This window comes from Doryrhamphus excisus, chromosome 1, assembly GCF_030265055.1.
Source record: "Doryrhamphus excisus isolate RoL2022-K1 chromosome 1, RoL_Dexc_1.0, whole genome shotgun sequence".
Classification (NCBI taxonomy): Eukaryota; Metazoa; Chordata; class Actinopteri; order Syngnathiformes; family Syngnathidae; genus Doryrhamphus; species Doryrhamphus excisus.
In genome coordinates, this window is record NC_080466.1 from 4,410,250 (window position 1) to 4,434,812 (window position 24,563).

Here is a 24,563-nt window from a genome sequence, read left to right on the forward strand (position 1 = left end):
CAGTATAGATTTACAATTGTTTTACAAATTGCATGTCAACATGTTCATAACATACATGCGCAAGTGTTTATTTTTGTCTGAAAACTATGAAATTGAGACAAATATTGTCAAAGCTGATTCAGTATGTGCCTACTTGAGTAATATTTGCTACTCTTTATTTTTCAGTATGATAGAAATAAACCTCCAAATGGAAAAATAGCTGAGTAGCCTGTATACCTAGAATAACTGAAGGCCAGCAGACTTTAGACATGGCAGTTTGTAACATTTTTGAACGTGCTGTCAGTCTTGACGACTTGGCTGCAGTTTTAGCCAAAGACATGCTAATATCAACTAATATAAACGTGTCAAACCCTGAAAACAATACAATCTGGACTCGTCAATTGAACCATACAGTGGAACCTTGGCTCGTGTCAGTAATTAATTCCCGAAGGGAATGACTCCAACTGAAACGGAAGCTGACTGAATAAATTTTATAACAAGTAATGTAAATGTAATTAATCAATTCCATCCACCCATCCTTTTTCTATACCGCTTATCCTCAAGTGGGTTGCTGGCATGCTGGAGCCTATGCCAGCTGTCTACAGGCGAGAGGCAGGGTACACCCTGGACTGGTGGCCAGCCAATCACAGGGCACATATAGACAAACAACCATTCACACTCACATTCATACCTATGGACAATTTGGAGTTGCCAATTAACCTAGCATGTTTTTGGAATGTGGGAGGAAACTGGAGTAACTGGAGAAAACCCACGGTTTGAACGCAGGTCTCCTAGCTGTGTGGCCTGTGCGCTAACCACTCGATCACTGTCCAACATTAATTATTCCGGAAAGCCAAAAATGTTAACACAGAGTGGAATAATTTTACAATTATTGTTTTACATACAGACAAGAATTAGAAATGCATGAAATGATGGCTGAAATGGGAAAAATTAACATTTAAGGTTACTTTTAGTTTCATGGAAGACGTGATTGAAAGGAAAGATCGTGGTGGTTTATCGTGTCTTTGGGAACAGTCGTGTCTTCGAAGGTAAAACTAACCTTAAATGTTCATTTAGTCCATTCATTCCTCAATTCCTCATTCGTATGCATTTTGAATTATTTTATGCATTTAAATCCATAATAACTCCTGAAAATGTTTTGAGAATCAAACGCTGATGACATCATAGACTGGTGACGTAACGTAGCTGTCTTCCGGTTCCAGCTGTCATTTTGTTAGCTATCTAATAGGATGTTAACAATAAGGGCATTTTGGGATTGATTATCAAACAATACATTTCGAACACAGTTGGACTCATGAAGTGTATTAACGACACATGACGTGTGCAGTATTATATGCTAATGGAAGAATGCACGCAAACTGAAGCAAAATTTTGGCATAAATGTTCAAAACCGAAAACACGCTAACAAGGGCCGACGCTAACTGAGGCTCAACTGTATTTCCTTGAACATTCAAAACATAGACCTGTGTTGCAGATGAGTTGCTGGCCTCATAAAAAAGCACTCGTGCAATTAATCCTTTAGATGCTCACAATACTGAAGTCTCACAAGATACACATAACCCTTGTCATGACAGTGGACTCAAAATTTTAATGTAACTGTAGGGGTGCATTTTTCCAAATTCCTAATTGTATGACTTCAAGGATCTTTCTTTTAGAGCTTCCACTGTTGTTGAGTGCTTTTCTCTGGGACTCATCAACAGCAACTTGTGAATTGTCCTCTCCAGCAATTTGCCTTTAAGCAAAGGTCTGGGTGATATGGACCAAAACTCCTAAACTATGTAGCCTCTCCACCTCCATGTCTCCGTAGGGATATCCGATTGCTCAGCGTAGCGAAGGGGTGCTCAAAGCTAACAGCTGCTCCTGAGTGTCAACAATGGCTCAAGCAGCAAGCTACTAGTGAAACAAGATGAACATCCATAGCTGAACACTTGCTTCAGGTGTCGGTATGGCACAAAAACAATAAGGAAGTAATAAACCACTATTAAACAATAAAAATGCCGCAGGAGACACAGAGCTGCTGTAACTAGCTTGCACTCGGGTGGTGCCATCTTGAAACATGAGACCTCCTCATCAAATCCAGTCAATATCGATATGAACGATATGCTTGTTTTTGATATATTGCTTAAAATTAATATCAATATATCGCCCACCCCTACTTGTGGCTCAATAAAGCTGGCCTAAGTCTAGTCCCAGTATCAGTATTTTTATGGAGTTTGTTACTCCGACCATCTGAACAGATTAGGCTTCTGCAGACATGGATGCTTTTACAGGGTGCAATTGTGACACAATTTTGTCTGGCTGGCATTTTGATTTTCATTCACTTGTTAGACAGATAATGACAAATTTAGCAGTTGGGAAATGGCTGCAGATTTAATACAGTGAGACAATTGATGCCTTGACAATTGGCCTTTATTTAATGCAGACAGGAGTTTGTCTTGAATTCATTGCCCCTTATTGGTATATATGGTTATGCTAATGGATCATTTGATTATATATACTTAAGTCTGAAGATTTGGGCGTTTCAGTATGGGCAAACACGGAACCCTTGTTGCTCTGTTGGATCCCTCCATCCTTGAGGCCCTTCAGTGGTTTTACGAAACCTTCGTTGGCCTTTTCCACAGGCTTTCCAAATGTTCCGCTATTGCATGGACATCATGTAGAAGTTAGAGCAGTCTTGTGTGTGTGTGTGTGTGTGTGTATAAATGTAGTGAATAAAGTTAAATAAATGCTTTGAGAGGAAAATACAGTTTAGATTCCCAAATTCCGTGTTTTCCATTTTAATGTTTTAAAATTTAGTTTTAAACCTTTTGCACTTACTTTACCGGTGAAGTGTGCTTTTTTGGGCTAGTGAATAAAATGTCCATTAACTAAATGGAAAAATCTTACATTTATTGATGCATTGCATCATTGGCCAGTTTTGTCTCGTAATTCAGAAATGAATGTAGCTTGGCTAACTTTTAAATAGGATGTCAGCCTCTGCACATATTGCTACAGATTCTTCAAAAGTCAGGATGTGCTTAATGCGCTTCAAGTAAGGCTGTCATATGTTTCACTTGCCGGGGATGTATGTTTGGGAATTGTACGAGGCTTGTGTGGTCCACACATGAGGCCATACTGGCTTCCTGAGGCTATCTATCGTGACCAGGAGAACCAGAGTGTACAGCGGGAAGAGCCACCCGCCATGGTTGCTTGCCACAAATGTTTTTAAGTCAATAATGGCATGATGTTTTCATGCAACGATGAATAAATCTTTATTGGCTTCCATTGGATGTACTTTATTCATCGACAAGAGAAATTCATTTCCAGCAGCTCGGCAAAAATGTCATAATGAACTTGAACACATAAAAAAAATCAATCAAACAAAGCATGGTAGGAGAGATAAGAATAAATAAATAAATACGGAACAGATAACTTCAAATTCAAGTGCAAAATAATATGTAATAAGGCCTTGTCCACACAGGAACGTTCTTGGGATTTAAAAGAAAGTATTTTTGGTCGGGTTGAAAAAAAAAAAGTCACATATGCGCTGTTCCAGATTAGTAAAGAGTTGCATCCAGATGGGAACAGATAACTGAGTGAAAACAATGTAATGAAAAAGGCACACCTACTGTATGCATGGTGTTGTTAATAGACACACGGACGGAGCCACATGACACCAAACCATAGAAGAAGAATGGACGGATGCACACAAGTCGGTGAATGTTTATTATAATAAAGCACAGTGAAACGTTTAAGATGTTTTAAATTGTTTTCAAACGAATTGTGGTCAATATGTGTGTACCTAATAACATAGCAGTATATACATTCATACAATATAATACTTAACATTGTTTTGAGTAGGGATCGACCGATATGTTTTTTTTCGGGCCGATGCTGATACCGATTTTTTTTTACCAACACCCTTAGCCGATGGCCGATTTTGCTTGGGCCGATATTTGTGGCCGATACTGCTTTTGCTCCCTCAATTTACATGAAAAAATAACAATGAAAACAAATATTACAGGTCTCAGGTAGCGTGACTGCGTGTGTTGCATGTGTTGTGCGTATCGGCCGATACCGATTCAAGTAAAGAAACGCAAATATTGGCCCGATATTGGTCGATCCTTAGTTTTGAGACAATTTTTTTTAAGGTGTGGCTGCTTTTATTTTGTAGTGGCAAGCCACCACAATCAATTACAGGTACATTTCACGCAAACCCTTGCTAGATGCAACTATTAACTAATCCGGCAGAGTGGGGACGCCAGTCTTTCAGTGAAGCAGGACAGTGACAGTCATATACCCAGTAACCTCTCAGTTGCTAACAACAATCACAATACTTTGTGGCAAAGTGTGACCTACCACCTAAGAAAATATGTGTTGTGACTTGAGTTACAGTAGACTACATTAAGAACTGACAAGTTTATTTATATGGCCCTTAATCACAAAAGAGCCTCAAAGGGCTTAACAAGCAGGCAACGGTAGACAACAATAGACGATAGATGACATCCCCTGATTTGAACCCCCATCCGGGCAAGGAAAAGCTCAAAGCCCATTTGGGAAATTAGAAACCTTGAGAAGGGACCGCAGATGGGGGTAACCCCCTTATATGACACACATATAACACACTTACATACACACAAAGAAAATTCAAATAGTTTATTAGTCAAGTTCATAGATGTAGTGCCATCAGGGGTGTTGGTCTTGGGATGATCATCAGCCAAAGCGGGGCCATCCGTTGCAGTGCCTCCAAGAGGTGGACCACCTCAGATGTTGTCCATTTCTGCCAGGGCAAGTTGGCTAGTACTGGAGAAATATGGTTGAAGTGACGCGTCCTTGTAAGGAGTCGCGCTGCAGCATTTTGTACGAACTGCAGGCTCTTCAATCTAGACATTGGAAGACCAGAAAGCAGCACATTATCGTAATCAAGGCGAGACGTGACAACTGCATGGACTAGGGTCTCTGCATCGGTAGTAGATAGAACTGGCCGTATCTTAGCGATGTTGCGAAGATGTTTTCGAATCGAATATCACACCAAGATTTTTTTACTAAGGCACTTTGGGTAATGATGCGTTTATCAAAATTCAGAGCGGTGTCCTTAAACAGGCAAGTCTACCTGCCGGTAACCAGTGGCTTGTAACTGAAATGTTATTGTCTTTAGAAATCCTTCAATTGACAAAAAAATGAGAAGCAAGCTGCAAGTGCGAACTGAAAACGCTATCACCCTCCCCCATCCTCCCTGAGCTGCGTGTGGTGCTACCCAACCAAAACATTACTTAGCTTTTTTGGTCCACAGCCAAGGAGCCTGCGGCCAAGCTTTCAGAGTGTGTGTATCTGTGTTGAGAAATGAATGCTTTGCCAGGCATCCATGTGTTCGCTGGTTCAAAAGGTGGGGCTGATACGAATGAGTGTGAAAACGATGGATGGTCCCTTAAGATTTAAACAACCATCCTCCACAATCAGGAAGATTGTTTGTTTAAGTTAGTAGGCTAAGTGTCTTCATTAAATTTTGGACTGTATCTGAATATGAATGATGGGACTGTGGTTTGAATCCTAAATGTCGATGTCGGTGGGTAAATGTCAATACATAAACAACTGTGTGGAAAAAGTGTTGCCCCCTTCCTGATTTCTTATTTTTTTTGCATTTTCAGTAGTTTTGTTATTGACTAATATTTAAATTTGTGTGTTGATCCAAAACCTGTAAGTTTGACAAACATGCAAAACAAATAAGAAATCAGGAATGTGGGCGAACACTTTTTCACACCATTGTATATGTATTGACATTTACCTACTGACATTGACATTTAGGATGCACGGTGGTGTGTGGAAAATACCTCATGTGGGATCTCCCTGTCATGCTTTGGAAGCCATCAGAGCTGTCAAGGTTACATTTTTTCTGGTTCTCGTCAGGACTCGAGCGGCAGCATTCTGGATGTACTGAAGCTGTTTTGCATCTCGTTTAGAGAGCTCGGGGAGAGGGCATGCTAATGTAACAATGCTCACAAATCTGACTGCGTTTAAAGAGAGAAAGCTTTTTTTGCCTTTGGCATAGAGATCATGACCATGTGAATACCTAACTGAACTGGCTGTGCTCTTAAACTTTTGATCAGATGATGAACAGGCTATTTAACTTTGTTTGCAATAAATTGCTTACCTAAGAATGTTTTTTGTCATTCCCATGCTCCACCTAGAACCTCCTTAAAATCAAAAAGTGCAAAATAAATATTTCATATTTGTAACAAACATACATTCAACTTGCTCTGTTTCTATTTGTATTGCAGATCTTGGGTCACTGTCTTGGGACGACTTGGAAAATGACCTTCCAGATGAGTTGATCCCCAATGGTCGAGATCTGAGCCTGATGGGTGGAATGTCCACAAATGGAGGAACAACACCTGTAGCCGGTGGGCCTGGTGGTGGCACTGTTGTACCAGATGCTGCTGCAAAGCACAAGCAGCTCTCAGAGCTCCTTCGAGCCGGTAGCACCTCTACGATCACGGGTGCGGGGCTGAGCTCCGGTAGCCCACAACCAGGAAGTATGGGCACTCAGCTTGGCACACCATTGGGAAAGAGCCCCCTTGGTCAGGGCTCCCCCAACAACCACTCATCCCCCCAAGCCCAAAAAGCAGGAACACCAACTGGAGTAGCAGGGCCGAACAACAACAATGCTGTGACAATGAGTCTGAACAACCCGGGCTTCAATCAGGCCTTGATGAGTAATAGCCAGGGTCATTCCGGGCTACTTGCTCAGAGTGGGCAATCCCAACCCGGGCAAGTCATGAACGGGGGACTTGGACCTGGAGCTGGAAGAGGACGAGGATCAGGCGTGGTGGGCCTACAGTACCAGGGACAGACGTTGCAAGGGGCTGCATCAGCAGCAGTGGGGGCTGGCAGTGCTTTGGCAGATACACTTACGCAGGGAGGACAGCAGATGAGTGGACATGCGACGCTTAGTGCAGTACAGCAACCAAGCAACATCAACAAGGTAAGTCACTTAAGTCATGCTTTTTTTTTTTTAAAGCCATTGTTAAACATAATAGATGCTGTTGATTGGTGTTTTTTGTGAGCTTTAGAAAATAGAGACTTTTCCGCACCATAAGGCGCAGTCTCAATTACTGGGTCTATTTCTGTACTTAACACATAATAAGTTGCACCGTATGAAAAGGTGCATGCTAAAACATACGCTTGAAGCGCCACAGAATGAGAGCCTGAGGCGTAGTGTTGATTGCAGGAGTAAACTTTATTTTCTTGTTCAACATGAACTAACAGTGAAAGGAGAGCTCAAAAATTGCAACAAAATGGCTCTTCCTACTGCCTGAAGCGTTTGGGTCGCAACACCCTCAACTCTAATAGTTTGGGGGTGAATAACTGTGTGTATGAACCCCCTACTGTAGACCGCCATGGTCTCCAAAAAAAGGCAACGGAAGCAAAACTGAGATTAGTATAACTTTAACAATACATTCAACCTAAGGCTGGGCAATACATTGATATTAAAAAATATCAATATTTATTTTAAGCACAATATCAAAAAAAAAAGATGGCGCTGCCTGAGTGCAAGCTACTGACAGCAGCTATGTGTTTCCTGTGGCGTTCTTAGTATTTAATTTTGCTTTATTTACTACTTCCTGATTGTTTTTGGGCCGTACCAACCCCTTAAGCAAGCGTGCAGCTATGGATGTTCATCTTATTACGTTCGTGGCTTGCTACAACCATTGTTGACACTCAAGGGCAGCCTTTAGCTTTGAGTATACATTTGCTACCCCGAACAATCGGATATCCTCACAGAGATATGGAGGTGGAGAGGCTGCATAGTGGGAGTAAACAGCGAAAAAGACGGCGTCAAAGTTACTTGTTTACGCCGATTGCGCCATGAACTCCATTGCAGAAATGTTTTTTGTCATTGACTTGTTTAATTTATTGTTGCGTGACTAAATGACGAGTGGCGTCATTGGCATTATCGGCTGTTATTTTTAAAAAATAATTGTCTCTTTTTATTGAAACTTAATTGGTTTGTTAAAGTCAATGTTAACTAGTAGAACAGGCACTGTGTATAATGGATGCTACAGTATGTAATCTGGTTGAAATGCTATTGAATCAATGAACAGAAATATGAATATGAATCGAATTATCTTTATTACCATATTGAGCTGAAGTGTGAATTATTAAAAACTTTTGTACCAGTAAATGTGTTGACAGTATTAAATATTAATGCATGTTTTGTGGCCTTTATTTTTTTGCACATCCTATTTTTGCACCCAAAGCGAGTATTATTTTGTTCTAATTGGATTTAATTTAATTTTTAACATTACATTTAACATTGTTGAATAGCTTGCAAGTCGTAGTATCAGACACACCTCTTGGGTTTTTTATCTTATCATATTTGTCAAATAAAAAGTCAAGGGTTTTGTTCTATAGCTTCCAGGTTATGTGACCAATGTACTTGAAACCACTTATTATAAATAGGATATTTTTTTCCTGAGCAAACTGAAATGTGGCAAAATTCTTCAAAAGTCATGGTGAACATGGTAACTGCGCCATTAGCAGTGTGCTAACTCATGTATTCTTAGTGTGGTCAACCATCCCACTGGACTGGAGGTCACATGCTACGAGTCCCTCACTGGCTGTTGTTGCAACCCACTTTCTCCGTGTTCGATGCACAAGTGTGGACAGCAAGGGACTTTTCAGCTCTACCTCAAATATAATGGATGAGAAGTGCAACTATTTATCTGCTGAGTTGACAGAGAAGCTTGTCTTTATCAAAAGAACTGTCACTTTATTATTTGTTGACATAACCTCCTGTACTCCTGCTACTACCTTTTTGTTTTGTGGTGAAGTTCAGCACCAGCACTCAATAGGTCCCCACACAAAATGCCTCCTCGAAAAAAAAAAAAATGACCCCATAATCGCTTGGCGTTACTTTCTCTCCCGTCGTGTCACTGCACCTCCATTGTTGTGTATGTGTTCCACAGCGGATGAAGACCGCTGCATCACAGCCGCACAATCCCATTTCTCACTATTCATTTCTTATTAGTTGAATTGGACTGAGCTAATACATTTTTTATTGATGCGTAAAAATAACACGTTTTGATGGACCATAATTGTCCCCCAGATTACAGCAGATAAACAATATTATTATATTATTACTCCATTATTTTGAGACTTTTTTACATGAATGTAATGAGTATGTGGCATAATGTGAGTACACTATCAAAAATAAATCCAAAATGTTTGTACTTAACATTGTAATTGGAATATGAATAGCCTTTAAATATCAAATAAATTAAACCGACATAATAAATTGAATAAACAAAAAGACAGAAAACCCTCAATGAAAATAAAATGGACTCCTCCTTGCACTTATAAAAATCACAATATTGAATCAGTGTCACTCAAGTTAGTGTGAATATTGACAAAAAATTGAGAAATAACTCTTGACTTTCACATTGTGAACTCATTTGCATATATTTTTTTTATTCATTTTGACTTACATTGTATTTGCAATATACTGTTTACATTGCACAAATGGGCTGAAATTAACATCAGCTTGTGTTTTATACACAACTCTCACAAAGTATTCGATCATGTCGCACACCAACGTGCCCATGTGTTGAATAGCCATATTGTGTCTGTTTGTAAAGCTGACTGCACAAAAAAACCTCATTTTTCTTCTTTCTTCAGATGGGCTTAGGTAGCAATGGGGGTCCATTTGTGACTCAATCCTACGGACAGGCAGCTGCAGGGCCTGGCCAGCAGCTAAACCCTCAGCAGCAGCAGCAGCTCCAGAACAAGGCCGCCCTTGCCAACAGTCTACCACCTTTCCCCAATGAACTCAAGGGGGCAGCTGTCACCAGTGTGCCAAACATGGTTAGTACCTGTCAAATTCAGTCTTTGCCATGCACTACAGCTGGTGGGGCGGATGTATGACATTATTTTGGAATTACAGGGGGCAGAAAAAAACGTAACACTAATTACTACACTATTATCTAGGGCTGCAGCGATTGAATATTTTAGTTATTGAGTATTCTACTGAAAATTAGGATATTTTATCCATCAACCAAGAGAGCAAGAGACACTTCTTGTTCCGTTATACAGTATTGTCCTGTAGAAATGACATGCTGCTGAGTAAGTGTATTAAATACTTTGCCACCCATACTCTATAGTGGTTCTCATAACTCAAAAACTGTAGCCAGCAACCAACCTTTTAGAAAACAATTTCACTCTAGTAGACAACAAAAAAACCTAAATGTGTGTCTTGTTTGCTCTCTCTTTTCAAAAAAATGTTTTTCAGGGATGTTTGTTTTTGGATAATCCTTGCTAGCTTACCTGCCGGCAGGCACAATCATAGAAGGGTGCAATACCAGTGTATACAGTATATGTACTTTACTTTCCCCATACAGGATTATTGTTGTACATGCACATTTGAACATATTTTCATATCCTTTTGAATGAGAACGTATATCCAAACGTTTGACTGGTCAGTCTTCATTTCGACTTGGTGGGTTAGTTTTATTTATTTATTTTTACTGCGTCATGTTGTGAACGTTTGATGCAAAAAAAAATTGCTGTTATTCATATTTTATATATTTTTACATCCATTTTTATTTTACAAGAGAATATCAATATGTCAACAATTGAATTGAATTCATCACAGCACTGATGTCTTTCTTTGTCTTTTTGCACAAGCAGCAGCCCCAGCAACAGGCAGCCATGCTGTCTGCTGCCAGCGGTGGAGGTATGGCAGTGCCTTCAGCAGGCCCGACAGCTGACCCCGAGAAGCGCAAGCTGATCCAGCAGCAGCTGGTCCTGCTGCTCCATGCACACAAGTGCCAGCGACGAGACCAGGCCAACGGAGAGGTGCGAGCCTGTGACCTACCCCACTGCCGCACCATGAAGAACGTCCTCAACCACATGACCCACTGCCAAGCCGGAAAGTCATGCCACGGTATGTTTGGAGCACAGTGGAACCTCGGATAGCGTGATTTAATGTAATGTAAAAAATTGACACCATATTTTTGCCTTGGTTATGCATGCATTCTCCAGTTAGTGTACAGCATGACGCATGTCTTTTTGCGTTATTAATAATCTTGAGTGTTCTTAATCTCTGTGTTCTTAATGTATTTTATTACAATACATCCTTCCTTGTTAGCATCCTGTTAGCTAGCTAGCTAGCTGGAACTGGAAGTGGCTGTTATGTTGCCCATTTATTATGTCATCAGCGGTTGACTCTGAAAAATGTTAACACCAAACACATTCTTATAATTCTTCAATTATACTTTTACATTCATAAAACAATTCCAAATCCATATAAATGATGGTTGAATGAGATAAGTCAATATGTAGGTTACTTTTTCCTTCAATGCTGATGTGATATAATGGTTGCTAAACTCGATGCTAACTAGTAGTAGAACATGCACTGTGTAATATGTATAATGGATGCCACGTAATCTGGTTGAAATACCATTGAATCAATTAACAGAAATATGAACGAATCCTATAACGGTGTTTATTGCCATATTGAAGTATATACGTATAGCTGAAGTGTGAATTATTCAAACTTGTTTACCGGTAAACCTGTTGACAATATTAAATATTGATGCATGTTTTCTGGCCTTTATTTTACTTTTTGCACAGCTTGGTTTTGCACCCAAATAGTATTATTTTGTTTATTTTTCCCTTACACCCAGCAACGTTAGTAAAAGCAGTAGTTTTGTGTTTATTAATTCATTGGTTTTTGACTGGCAGTGTAATTGTTATATTTTGTCCCTTTTACCCCTTTTCCAAAACATGTATAATATAATTAAGATGTTTGCCTGCTTCATTCACACCAGTTAGACTCCCTCAAGAGTCGGAGTCTAACAAGAGTCTATTTGTTCTACGTGCTGTCAAATTCTGATGCATATAGTGTATATATAGTCCTAAAAATAACCAACAGTAACACTATGCACAAGGTCCATTTAAGAAATAACGCTGGATTATCTAAAAAATTAAACCAATTGATTAATCATAGATTTGATTGACTGATTCACATCTATATACTGTGTCTGGGAAAAGTATGGAATTTTGAAATAGCAGCAGAAGGAACCCTGTGAATATTGTGTTTTCATCACTTGTAAGCCTGTTCAAATGTGTGTGACACCTCATGACTAAAATGAATGAAAAAACATTGTCTAAAAATGTTGCGATGATATCCAATATCGACAATTTGTAGCACCATTATCGACCAGCAAAATTTGTTATCGTGACATGCCTACATTCTACTTAAACAGATTATGCATAATGCGCATAACAACATGCTTTCCGGCAACATTTTCTATGGCTCTACAAGATACAGGGCTTACATATTGTCAGATTGCTGTCCCCTTTGGGGGGCATGGTAATTGAGAGCCACTGCTTTAGTTGGAACCTTGCTTTTGTTGTCTTTGCAGTGGCTCACTGTGCATCATCCAGACAGATCATCTCCCACTGGAAAAACTGCACACGGCACGACTGTCCGGTCTGCCTGCCGTTGAAGAATGCCAGTGACAAGCGCACACAGCAGCGTAAGTAACAGGTTCATTGCCCCCCCCCCCCCCCCAATTGCTTACTTGCTCACATTACTTTCAAAGTGGCGAAAATTGTAACACATAATATTGTAGCTTATGGTACAATGCAGCTATATAATGATCTGGATGCATAGTTTTGCAGTCGTCTTTCCCAGTTGTCAACAATGCAAACCGCTACCAACATGATCTATGTTGTTCATTGATTACTTTAACCCTTCTCTCTAGCCATGAGTTCCCCCAATACCGGTCTTCAGAACCCCATGTCTGCAGTCGGTGTGGGCCAGTCCAGTGCTCCTTCTATCAATACCTCAACCCCTATAGACCCTAGCTCTATGCAGAGAGCCTACGCAGCACTTGGGCTGCCTTATGGTAGCCAAGCCACCGGACATGCCCAGCCCCAACAGGCCCCAGGTTCGGGGCCGCCTACGGGCGCACAGAATGCTCAGGCCCAGCAACAGCTTCCGCAGCAAATGAGAAGCATCAATGCACTTGGTAAAGTCGCAAAACTTTTATCGCGTTGCTGTGGAAATGTCAGCGTATGCTTGAATTACAAAATCGAGGCATTGATGTTTACTCAGCGCATTGTCTTAACAGGTAATCAGAAGTCCCTTGCGGGTGCCACAATGGGTGTGACCACTTCAGAACAAACCAACCTACACACAGACTCTCTTCCCAACGCAATCAACACTAACAAGTGAGGCTTGATGGCTAACAACTATTGTACAAACACTAAATCGTAATTTTTTTAGTTGCATACACAAAGCTGAAATATTAATCATGCTTGTCAAAAATGTCAATATAAAATATGTTATTCATCCAGTCATTTTGGTTCTTTCACCTTCAGTCAGCTGTTGTCAGACGGCTCAGCTGTGGGCTCAATGGGTAATCTGCCCACTGCAGCACCCATCTCCGCCACAGGCACCAGGAAGGCCTGGCACGAGCATGTCACCCAGGACCTACGCAATCACCTTGTACACAAACTGTAAGTGCATGCATGCCCTTATTGGACAGTTGTTGCAACTGTCGTGGTATACATTATTTTAACCCACCATGATTGTATTTAAAACATGAATTATTGTCTCAAGTGTCATGAATTTATGACCTATGAAGCTTTTAACTCTATAAACTCTTCTCACATAGAGTGCAAGCCATATTTCCTACTCCTGACCCAGCAGCATTGAAGGACAGACGAATGGAGAACCTAGTTGCGTATGCCAGAAAGGTGGAGGGGGACATGTATGAGTCTGCGAATAGCCGAGTAGGTGCCTAAATTACCCACTTTTCCTTCCCAAAGACCACCTACATAAATGAACTTTGTAGCTGTCATAATGTTGTCATAATATTGATTTATTTCCTTTTATGCATAGGATGAGTACTATCACTTCCTCGCTGAAAAAATCTACAAGATTCAAAAGGAACTGGAGGAGAAGAGGCGCTCACGGCTGCAGAAGCAGATTATCAATCAGGCACCTATGGCAACCCAGGGCAGCCAGCAGCCTTGTCTCCCGCAGCCCAACACCTTAGGACCCAGGCCACAGAGTATGCACTTTTATGTTTATTTGGGAACTTTAATATTGGTGTTTGTCCTTTGGTGATTTAAAGGAAAATTCTCATTGTAAAATTGTTTTGTTGTTTAGATGGACCTCTTCCTTTGCCTAACATGCCAAATCAAATCATGAATCGCATGCAGGTTTCACAAGGTATGTCCTGCTTTGTGGATAATCACCTGTCACAGGGATCGCACACCCCGCTTCATGTGTGATTCTAATACCGATACCAACCTTCTTTTCTCCTTTCCTTTTTATTAATACAGTTAGATCAGTTATATGTGTAGGCTTCACTTAATATAGACAATAAAAACACCATGTTCAAAGGAAAAGAGAAATATGACCACAACTTGACTTGACTTATGCTTATACTGCTGCTTTTTAATTCAATTTTAAGTGTACACAGCTTTTGATAGCATTTATGATTGGTCAACTACCTACCAAATATTTAAAATATAATTGAATGAACTGAAACTGAAATCTGAGTCTTGAAATAGGATTTATACTCTTAAATCTGCTCCTCCTTTTGTCAATAACAAGGGGGGCTCTGCTGATGAAACTCACTCAACAGTATCGCTATTACATAGTTGTTTAATATTTTTGGTTTATTGCAATGCGAAATGTGAAACTATTTTTATTGCGAAAAACATGTAAACGGTGTATATTTGCTTTTGAATTGCACTGAGTGTGACAATTGCTTCATTTCCTCCATTCTGTGTCCACCAGGAATCAACCAATTTAATCACATGGCCCTTCCCAATGCCCAGATGGCTCAAGCGACAATGGGGACTCGAGCTGCTTCGCCAATGACCCACCCCCAACAAATGAACATGAGTTCTGTCCCAGCGGTAAGGTGGCCAGTGGACACAGACGAAGACAAACAGCTTGCTCATATGTTGTTAACAGAACTACTAATTACCACTCATTTCATAGTATCTTATATAATATCATCACTAGTATGTTAGTAACGCAAGCTAAGACTGTGTTAACAGTCCCGTCTTCTTTTGCCGTCCAGGTGGGCATGTCACCCTCCAGAATGCCTCAAGCCCAGGGTATCATCGGCAGTCACAACAGTGGCAACATGGTGGGGCAAACAGCCAACCAGGGACAGTTTATGGCTCAGACACAGTTCCCTCCAGGATCTACTGCTGTCTCTGCAACAGGAGCAATGAATGTCACTTTGGCACCTGGTATGGGTCAGCCACAAGCACAGGCTGCAGTGACCCAGGTGAGAGATAATGAGTGTTGTGAATATGAATGAAGTAACATCCCACCCATAACACATTGCATTGTGTGAGCTATTGTATTATATTGTTTAATGAACCTTGAAAATTGGATGAGTAATTTTGCTAATATTTTTTTGCCCACATGATAAATGTGATGCTTGCATATTCCAAAAACATTCCTTTCCCATGCAGTTCCCTAAATGTCTTCAACATGTTACTGCGGCATTCATATTAAATGTTTATGGCAACAAAACAAGTGAGGTCAGCCTGCACTTGACTGCTGATATGGACAATGTCTCTGAAACTTGTCAGCACCCAACGCAGACGTGTCTAATTGCTTTTCTTTTACAGTTGTGCTCCACGATTTTGCTCTTTGACCAATCATATGACTCAATTGATTTGATTTTTTATTCTAAGGTGCTTTCACTATTTTCCAAAATGGTGGTGTTGTGTGACTGGTGTGGCGATTGTCTGTCTGATCTGTTAACTTTGTCTGTCTGTCTATCTTGTGTGCTTGTCCGCCTTCCTTTTGTGTGTGTTTTCTCCAGCACCAACAACAGCAGCAGCAGCAGCAGAGCGCTAACCTCCCCATGAATGCACTTGGCCCCTCGCTGGGCCCGCAACTAGTCTCCTCCCAAACCCCCTTGCTCTCAACTCCTCCGCCTGCTCCCTCCTCCGCCTCCACCGCTGGGGCTGGCACTAACCCGCCCCTCCCCCAGTCGTCCAGCCGCAGTGCCACTCCCACCCAATCTGGTCTTACCCCTACCCAAGGTGCCACCCCACCCTGCCCCACTCAACCCCAAACCCAACCCCTGGAACTCCCCTCAACAGCACAGACGCAGCCCCTGCCTCAACCCTTGCCTCAGCCCCCTACCACACCGGTGAGCCTGAGCTTCTACGCATGCCCTCAACTCTGACCCCTGCAAACTCGCTGTCATGTTATCCACTCGTCCCATCAGCATCACCCCCCTTTTTGATAACTGCATTTCACCAGTCTTTGTAGCATCCATTACAACTGGATTGTTGCACCTTTTTTTCCACTTAGGGAAGCCATGAATTTTATATGGGAGTCTTCATCTACTGTATGTTGTAGTTTGAGCTCTGCATGCAACTACCCAGTTGAGCCGCCACATGTACATCACGTCTTTTTCTTTCTTTTGCGTGCAGCTGTCTCAACCAGGGCCCAATCTGGACAACCGTGTGCCTACGCCGGCCTCGGCTGCTAGCGCTGACCTGCACTCACAGCACGCCACAGCAGATCTGCCTGTCAAGGAGGTCAAAGTAGATGCGCATCACGAACAACAGGAGTTTGAGGCCGCTGGCGGCAAAACTGAACCCAAGATGGAGGTGGGTTCACACCATAACTTTAACTTCACTTTATATATGATTTATTGGTATGTTTGATTCTTGATTCTTCACGTTGGAAATATAAAAATTTAAGACCATTTGAAAAATTGCATTTGTGCAGAATCAAATTTTGCACTTTCGAGTCTTTTAAGTGCAAAAAGAAGAAATGGGAGTGGGACAAAATGGCAAAAGCAATTTATTGCAAACAACCATTGAAGTGAAATAGGCTTTTCTTGAGTTGATCACAAATGTAAGACCACAGCCTTCAAAAGCCAAAATCTGGCTTCCATGTCAGTATCTGATTGACCATCAAGACACGGAATGATTCTCAGCCCAAATGAAGGTTGTTACCGTTGCCGAGTACAGTCTAATAACCATTAGACTGCATCTGCAAGGCAAGGATTTTAAGGGCTTTTTTTATTGTGTTGTCTGCCTTTGTTTGTAGACTGATGAAGACACAAGTTCTTCCTTGGTGAAGAAGGAGGAGCCAGAGGCAAAGCAGGAGCCAATGGAGGTCGAGGAGAAAAAGCTTGAACTGAAGACGGAGTCTAAAGAAGAGGAGGTAGAGGGAACCAACAGAACAACCTCCTCATCCCCCTCTCGAAAGAAAGGTCAGTCTCCAATGCCATGCAAATTTATGTCCAGAAGAACATGGGGGTGGACTACACCGATGATAATTTAATGTTCTTCTTCTGTTGAGAGTGTTGACCGTTTTCCTGGGAAACTATTTTAACAACAAAAACACAGGTTTAGATTTATTCACAAAGCACACAGAATTAGATTAGAAGCCTCCTTTTGGTTGTCAATCAATTCATAACAGTCACACCATTATTCCACAATACAGAGGCTGACAAGACCTTTGCTATCCAATATCTGTGTCTTTGTTCTCTGCTCATTGCAGGTAAGACTGATTTATGTATATCAAAAGCAGTGGTGTATACATGACCACTGTATCATAGAAATAGTGACTTATCTAGCTAGCAATCCATCTACAAGTCTCAATACATACATGATGGTAGCAGTATGTACTACTAAGACACCTGGATATATACTAACAAACATTTCTTCTGTCCATTTCATTGTAATTTTCATCTTACTGCATGCATGTAATGCATACATTTTTGTCTTTATTTCATTTCTCTTCCTCCAGTCTTTAAGCCAGAGGAGTTGCGCCAGGCCCTGATGCCGACTTTAGAGTCGCTCTACAGACAGGATTCAGAGTCATTGCCTTTCAGACAGCCAGTAGACCCCATGCTACTGTGTATTCCGGTAGGTTGCACGCGGAAAGAAAAAAAACAACAACCATGAACCAATCATGTTAATTTGTGTTTTTAGAGATGGGCCTAATTAACACGTTTTATCCTAAACAATCACGCAGAATTTATAGTTTAACTCTATAGTTAAATCAACAAAAAGCAGCATATATAGAATGATTACTATTTTGCACTAGAAAATGGAACTTTGTGTTGCTGTCCTGCTCTGTAACACCAAACCTGTCCTTTTATCTTTTCGTAGGACTACTTTGACATTGTGAAAAACCCGATAGATCTGTCCACAATAAAACGCAAACTGGACACAGGCCAATACCAAGATCCTTGGCAATATGTTGACGATGTCTGGCTAATGTTTAACAACGCCTGGCTATACAACCGCAAGACATCCCGTGTGTACAAGTGCTGCTCCAAGCTGGCCGAGGTGTTTGAGGCAGAGATTGACCCTGTCATGCAAAGCCTGGGCTACTGCTGTGGGAGGAAGGTATGTTCAAGCTGGCAAACTAATTGGTGTAATGCTGACGTAGAAACGTGTACTGTTAATTATTATATACATTCATTTTGTAATGGTAATTTTTTTTTCATTTTTTTGTAGTATGAGTTTTCCCCTCAAACCCTCTGTTGCTATGGGAAACAGCTATGCACCATTCCAACTGGAGGCACATACTACAGTTATCAGAACAGGTATCCATCACACAAATTCTGTGCTGTGACAGGCTATTAATGCAACTGTTTGAATCACGTCTATGACCTGCTGTCTGTCATTTAGTAATCTTTCAAACCACATTATTGTGGTATTTCTTGTTATCACATTTCTATTAATGCACAAAAGGGAAAAGAACTAGTTATGCAACTACGGCCGACAAATAATGCTTCTCATAAAAAAGTTCAAGACATTCATTCATTTTCTACCGCTTATCCTCACGAGGGTCGCGGGGGTGCTGGAGCCTATCCCAGCTGTCTTCAGGCTAGAGGTGGGGTACACCCCGGACTGGTTGCCAGCCAATCACAGGGCACATATAGACAAACAACCATTCACACTCACATTCATACCTATGGACAATTTGGAGTCACCAGAGTACCCTGAGTCCTTTATAAAGGACTTCTGCCAGAGGAACGCTGTCATTCTTTTGGAACATTGTGCATCTTCCCCTAATCTAAATCCAATTGAGAACATTTGGGGATGGATGGCAAGGGAAGTTTACAAAAATAGACATGACTTCCAGACAGTGAAGCCATCTTCGTTTCTTCAAGCACATTCCTAGCAGCTTTGCTTACTCAAAAAAAATGTTGTCTCATTCACTTTTCTTCTTTTTGCATTTTGACAGTCTACTTAGAACCTCTTTAAGATCCAACAGTTCAAAATCTGGCTTTTTTTGTTATTTTTCAACTGGTCTTAAAATTTCGATCATGAATGTACAACCTAATAACATCCATCATTTGCAGATCTGATCCACTGCATTGTTTGAGCCATATTCCATTGCACCCCCTGCAGTATGAACCTTGTAATGACAGTCAATTTCTCCAACTTAGCCTGCACAATGTGCAGAGCAGCATCGCAGCAGTAGTCTTCTCCTCCCTATACACATTAGACATTAATTGTAAATTCATGCATTCCTGTATTCATTTAGGAACTGGCACAGGTACGCACAACATTTAAACTTCAAATATTGAATGTATTCACTACTTGTGTATTCTTTCAGGTACCATTTCTGTGAGAAGTGCTTCAATGAGATTCAGGGAGAGAGCGTGACGTTAGGAGATGATCCTGCACAGCCACAGACGTAAGTAATCAAACTGATCATTTTGTTTATCTACCTGTGAGAAAAAATACTACTGATAAATAGCTTTTTTTTTTGCAATGAACTTTTATACTTGTCATTACAATTATTTTGGAACCTCATTCCTTCTTACTGTTTTCTGTTTGTTCTTTTCACTTCAGGATGATATCAAAAGACCAGTTTGAAAAAAAGAAGAATGATGTACTGGAGCCCGAGCCGTAAGTGGACACACTGTGTGGTCGATTTCCAACTCCCCAATAGAGCGAAATTATATTGTCTAAAATCCATATAGCAATACATATTGCAGCCTCTTGCGATAACAATATATAAGAGGATATATTAGTTGACATATAAGTCACAATAGAACCATTTCAATACAGGTTACAGGTTACGCCTCTGACTGCGGATATATGTGGTAACTTATTGCCTCATTTCCACTTTTTGGACGTTTGCATTCACAATGTAGTTGCCGTTGTATGATTCTCTCTCTCTCTGGACTTTTATTAATTGACTTGGTAATTTCCTGTTCATAGCTGGTTACTCTGTGGTTGTAGTGTGGTTCCAGCTAGACTTCTGTTAATGTGTATAATGTATGTTTTTTTGCTACTTTTATATTCAAACTTAAGTGATTAGCATGGCTTCTTTATCTTAGCTTTGCTCTATTCCTCGTCATCCTCCTGTGATTATGGTACTTGTAAGAAATGTAGTTTTTTTTGCCGCTGTGGAGTCGAGGACTAGTAAATTCGAAGAGCTGCTCGGCACTCGGGAAGAACCTGCTGCAGGCGCTAGCTACAGCGTACACAATTTCATTGATGATGCATTGCAGCTTGTCTCTCTCAATTTTTGCTGGACACGGTTTAATTGCGTCAACATGCATTATTGCGATGGAATTAAAATCTCTGTTGTATGCCAAAAAACTAACATACTGTCCAGTGACGTTGCAAAAACAAAATTGGCTGGCTTTCAAGTATGCAGTGATTGCAGGAGCAAAACGATGAAAGGATGAATGGCTATGTTGGCTACAACAGCAGCAGTTAATATTCACACAATGGACATCACTTATTTGGTAATGATGTTGACGTGCAATTGTAACTTTGCCCCATATTTCCTTCTCCTCAGGTTTGTTGAATGTAAAGATTGTGGACGTAAAATGCACCAGATATGCGTCTTGCACTACGAGGTTATTTGGCCATCTGGGTGAGAAACAAAACATGAATGAATTATTATGACATGAATGCATGTCATACATCTCATCAGTGTAATTAAAGGATATTTATTCTCTCACCATCGCTGTCAACAGATTCATCTGTGGCAACTGTTTGACGAAAAGTGGAAAAACTCGGAAGGACAACAAATTCTCTGCAAAAAGTGTGTTCTTTTTTCTCTTTTATTGAAATCTCAGCTCTTTAATTCAGTCGTATTGCATCAACTTTTTGTTGCGGTGTGCTATCGTTATGATGTGGTTTCAGTGAATTTCTTCATTCCTCTTCATTGTTGCCTTAACTTAAGTACTACAAGCAGTCTTGCAAAAAATATCTTGGAAAAATTCTTCAAAGTTTTCAAAAATGTCTCTGTGTGTGTGTGTTCACTTCAGGGCTGCAGTCGACACGACTGGGAATGTATATAGAGGATCGCGTCAATAAATTTCTGAAGAGACAGAACCACCCAGAGGCCGGAGAGGTGTTTGTGCGGGTGGTTGCGAGCTCTGACAAAACGGTGGAGGTGAAACCAGGCATGAAAGCTAGGTGAGAGCATGACTGACCAGAAAGGGTCTGCTTAGTAGTTTTATTTTTAGTTGCCTGGTTAAAAACTAAAACAGCAATGTTGCAGGTACATTACTAGACAAGGGTTTACCTTTTTTATTTAGTTTCAAAACCTTGCAGTCATTTCATCACATACACAATGTTAGGACACTGGGCTGTTTTTTGCAGGTTGGTAGACTCAAGAGTTTTTTTCTACTTTTTGTGAAGGTTTTCCAAATTTCCCTCAGTAGTCACACAAGTCAAGTAATTCCTGTTTTTTGTCCCCTTAATTTAAGCTCATTATTTTTTATTTTGAAGCACAAAATTTTTTTTTTTTTTTTTTCGCCCTCTCTGGGGGAGGCATGACAGAAAATAATTGGCAACCATTGCTCTGCTCACAAAATCGTAAACAAATGTGGCTGTGCTAGCAAGTAAACAGAGTAGCACAGCTTGGGGTAGGGCAGAGCGCTTAGACGCCCATATAAGCACAGACACGCCCATATAAGGACATCCTTCCTTCGGTGACATCAGTTTTACCACGCCTTTTGAACCCGAGTGTTTTGAGTCATCCCAACCTTCTTTCAGGGCTCACTTCCTAATGGGCAAACCTCATTAACTGATACTTTGGCATTGTTTAACACGACAATACAACATTCTAACTACATTTATAGGCCGGAAAAGTTGAAAAAGCATAACATTAACTCCTTGCCAAAATAAATAAAATAAATTATTACTCATGGGAAACTCTGTTGTGTTTTAAACATTTTAAAGGTTTCAAATGAAGGGTGTATGTAGTCCATCTAATGCAAAATATATTTGAGATTCTAATTTTCACACTTATGATAACATTTTTCTTTTTAACTGTCTGTTGATTATTTCAGATTTGTGGACACGGGTGAAATGCCCGAGACATTTCCCTACAGAACCAAAGCACTTTTCGCCTTTGAAGAGATTGATGGCGTCGACGTGTGCTTCTTTGGCATGCATGTGCAGGAGTACGGGTCTGAATGCCCATTTCCTAACACCAGGTCTGTGCTAGTTTTGTTCAATTAATATATTCGTTATTTTTTATGATTGTGTGCAGTGCCTAATTTATTTACGCTTTTATTGCTCCTTTTTTTTGCAGACGAGTCTACATATCATACCTTGACAGTATTCACTTCTTCAAACCACGACTTTTACGAACAGCAGTGTACCATGAGATCCTCATCGGTTATCTAGAATATGCCAAGAAACTTGGGTAATTCTCAGATAATTAAACTATAAACGCATGAACAATAATTCTCAGGTGTAAAACTCTGTCTTTGCTTCTGAAGCTATGCCCAAGGTCACATCTGGGCATGTCCTCCAAGTGAGGGCGATGACTACATCTTCCACTGCCATCCACCCGAGCAGAAGATTCCCAAACCTAAGCGGCTTCAGGACTGGTATCGGAAAATGCTAGACAAGGCTTTTGGAGAAAGGATCCTGCATGACTATAAGGTAAGTCAATTTTTTCTCCGGAATATTTAAAAAGGTTTACTTCAGAGTTGTGTTTAAAATATAATTTTGATGGTCTCAAATGAATAATGCCTTTTGTCTATTGTTCAGGATATCTTCAAACAGGCAACCGAGGACCGTCTAACCAGCGCCAACGAGCTACCCTATTTTGAAGGGGATTTCTGGCCTAATGTGCTTGAAGAAAGCATCAAGGAGCTGGAGCAGGAGGAGGAGGAGAGGAAGAAGGAGGAGAACACTGCTGCCTCTGAAACTCCCGAGGTGTGTGTCCGTCAATTTTATTTGTATTTTTTTTTTTTTACAGTAGATTACATCACAGCTTTAAGTAACCAGCATCCAACACTATCCAGTTATGCATCCGCTTCCTATATGTTTTTTTGTTTTTTTTTCTGTGGAGCAATTTTATTTGACGTGTGTTTTCTTAACGTCCTTGAGACGTTAAAGCCTGAATCAAACCATCATAGTTTTCTGATAAATCACTGTGTCTTACTCTCAGGGTACTCCGGGTGACAGCAAAAATGCAAAGAAGAAAAACAACAAGAAGACAAATAAAAACAAGAGCAGTTTGAGCCGAGCCAATAAGAAGAAGCCTGGAATGCCAAATGTAGCTAATGATCTGTCCCAGAAGCTTTATGCCACCATGGAGAAGCACAAAGAGGTCAGACTTGCTTAGCTTTGTACCATTTACAGCTAACAAAGTTTTTCACCTAAACCACTAGTTTCAATTGTGCACATACATTTTGATGCATCGTTGCATGTAATTGAACATACATTTAACTGATTCAAAAGTAAGAATTTCTTTATCTGCCATAGGTCTTCTTTGTCATCCACCTCCACTCTGGTCCCATGATCAACACCTTGCCTCCAATCATCGACCCTGACCCCTTGCTTTCCTGCGACCTGATGGATGGCCGTGATGCTTTCCTGACGTTGGCCAGGGACAAACATTGGGAGTTCAGCTCTCTCCGGAGGTGCAAGTGGAGCACGATGTGCATGCTGGTCGAGCTGCACAACCAGGGACAGGACCGCTTTGTCTATACTTGCAATGAGTGCAAGCACCATGTTGAGACACGCTGGCACTGCACTGTTTGTGAGGTGGGTTACCGTTTTGACAAATACGCTATTTAATGCTGATCATTTTGTCAGTGCATGTCACTTAGACCAGGGGTTCTTAACCTTTTTGACTTTGAGGCTTGTTTTTTTTAAGTGCAGAGTAGCCCGGGGCCCATGAAATATTAACACTGTATAGATTTAATTGATATCAATTTGTTTTCAATAATATATCAAACCACTCACAGTTTAACAAGCTAAAACCTAAATGATAAAATGTGATCTTCACAAAGATTTTTATTAAACTTTTTTTATTGAACTTTTGCTAATAATTCATGGAACAAATCAAGCAAGAAAAAATGTAAAGGCTTAAGTCAAGCTTATTAATAAAAAAGACCCAATATTTTGATTTTACTTTTAACAAAAAAAAATCAGTGATTGGCTGCCAATCAGTCCAGGGTGTACCCCGCCTTTCTCCCAAAGACAGCTGGGATAGGCCCCACAGGGTCACAGGGTGTGCTGTTACCCTTGTGAGGATAAGCGGTAGAAAATGATTTAATGAATGAAAAATAAATCAATTTAAA

General features: G+C 40.6%; 1 protein-coding gene across 3 annotated transcripts in view; it reads left to right on the plus strand.

The window, feature by feature from the left end:
• Nucleotides 1-24,563, plus strand: part of crebbpa (CREB binding protein a) — a 30,177-nt gene that overhangs the window by 1,813 nt on the left and 3,801 nt on the right. Inside the window, exons 2-30 of one of the 3 annotated variants that reach the window (XM_058065266.1) lie at nt 6,258-6,961; nt 9,655-9,840; nt 10,660-10,918; nt 12,402-12,515; nt 12,744-13,010; nt 13,113-13,212; nt 13,363-13,500; nt 13,659-13,776; nt 13,886-14,057; nt 14,156-14,218; nt 14,792-14,913; nt 15,081-15,293; nt 15,840-16,172; nt 16,459-16,638; nt 17,084-17,249; nt 17,789-17,907; nt 18,154-18,393; nt 18,505-18,593; nt 19,613-19,693; nt 19,852-19,908; nt 20,810-20,887; nt 20,991-21,058; nt 21,285-21,435; nt 22,314-22,460; nt 22,559-22,672; nt 22,749-22,914; nt 23,023-23,190; nt 23,426-23,587; nt 23,743-24,024. In XM_058065266.1, coding sequence (XP_057921249.1) covers nt 6,258-6,961; nt 9,655-9,840; nt 10,660-10,918; nt 12,402-12,515; nt 12,744-13,010; nt 13,113-13,212; nt 13,363-13,500; nt 13,659-13,776; nt 13,886-14,057; nt 14,156-14,218; nt 14,792-14,913; nt 15,081-15,293; nt 15,840-16,172; nt 16,459-16,638; nt 17,084-17,249; nt 17,789-17,907; nt 18,154-18,393; nt 18,505-18,593; nt 19,613-19,693; nt 19,852-19,908; nt 20,810-20,887; nt 20,991-21,058; nt 21,285-21,435; nt 22,314-22,460; nt 22,559-22,672; nt 22,749-22,914; nt 23,023-23,190; nt 23,426-23,587; nt 23,743-24,024 — 5,057 coding nt within the window. The remainder of the gene's footprint in view (nt 1-6,257; nt 6,962-9,654; nt 9,841-10,659; nt 10,919-12,401; nt 12,516-12,743; nt 13,011-13,112; nt 13,213-13,362; nt 13,501-13,658; nt 13,777-13,885; nt 14,058-14,155; nt 14,219-14,791; nt 14,914-15,080; nt 15,294-15,839; nt 16,173-16,458; nt 16,639-17,083; nt 17,250-17,788; nt 17,908-18,153; nt 18,394-18,504; nt 18,594-19,612; nt 19,694-19,851; nt 19,909-20,809; nt 20,888-20,990; nt 21,059-21,284; nt 21,436-22,313; nt 22,461-22,558; nt 22,673-22,748; nt 22,915-23,022; nt 23,191-23,425; nt 23,588-23,742; nt 24,025-24,563) is intronic. The other 2 variants (XM_058065274.1, XM_058065283.1) reach the window with 2 other exon arrangements.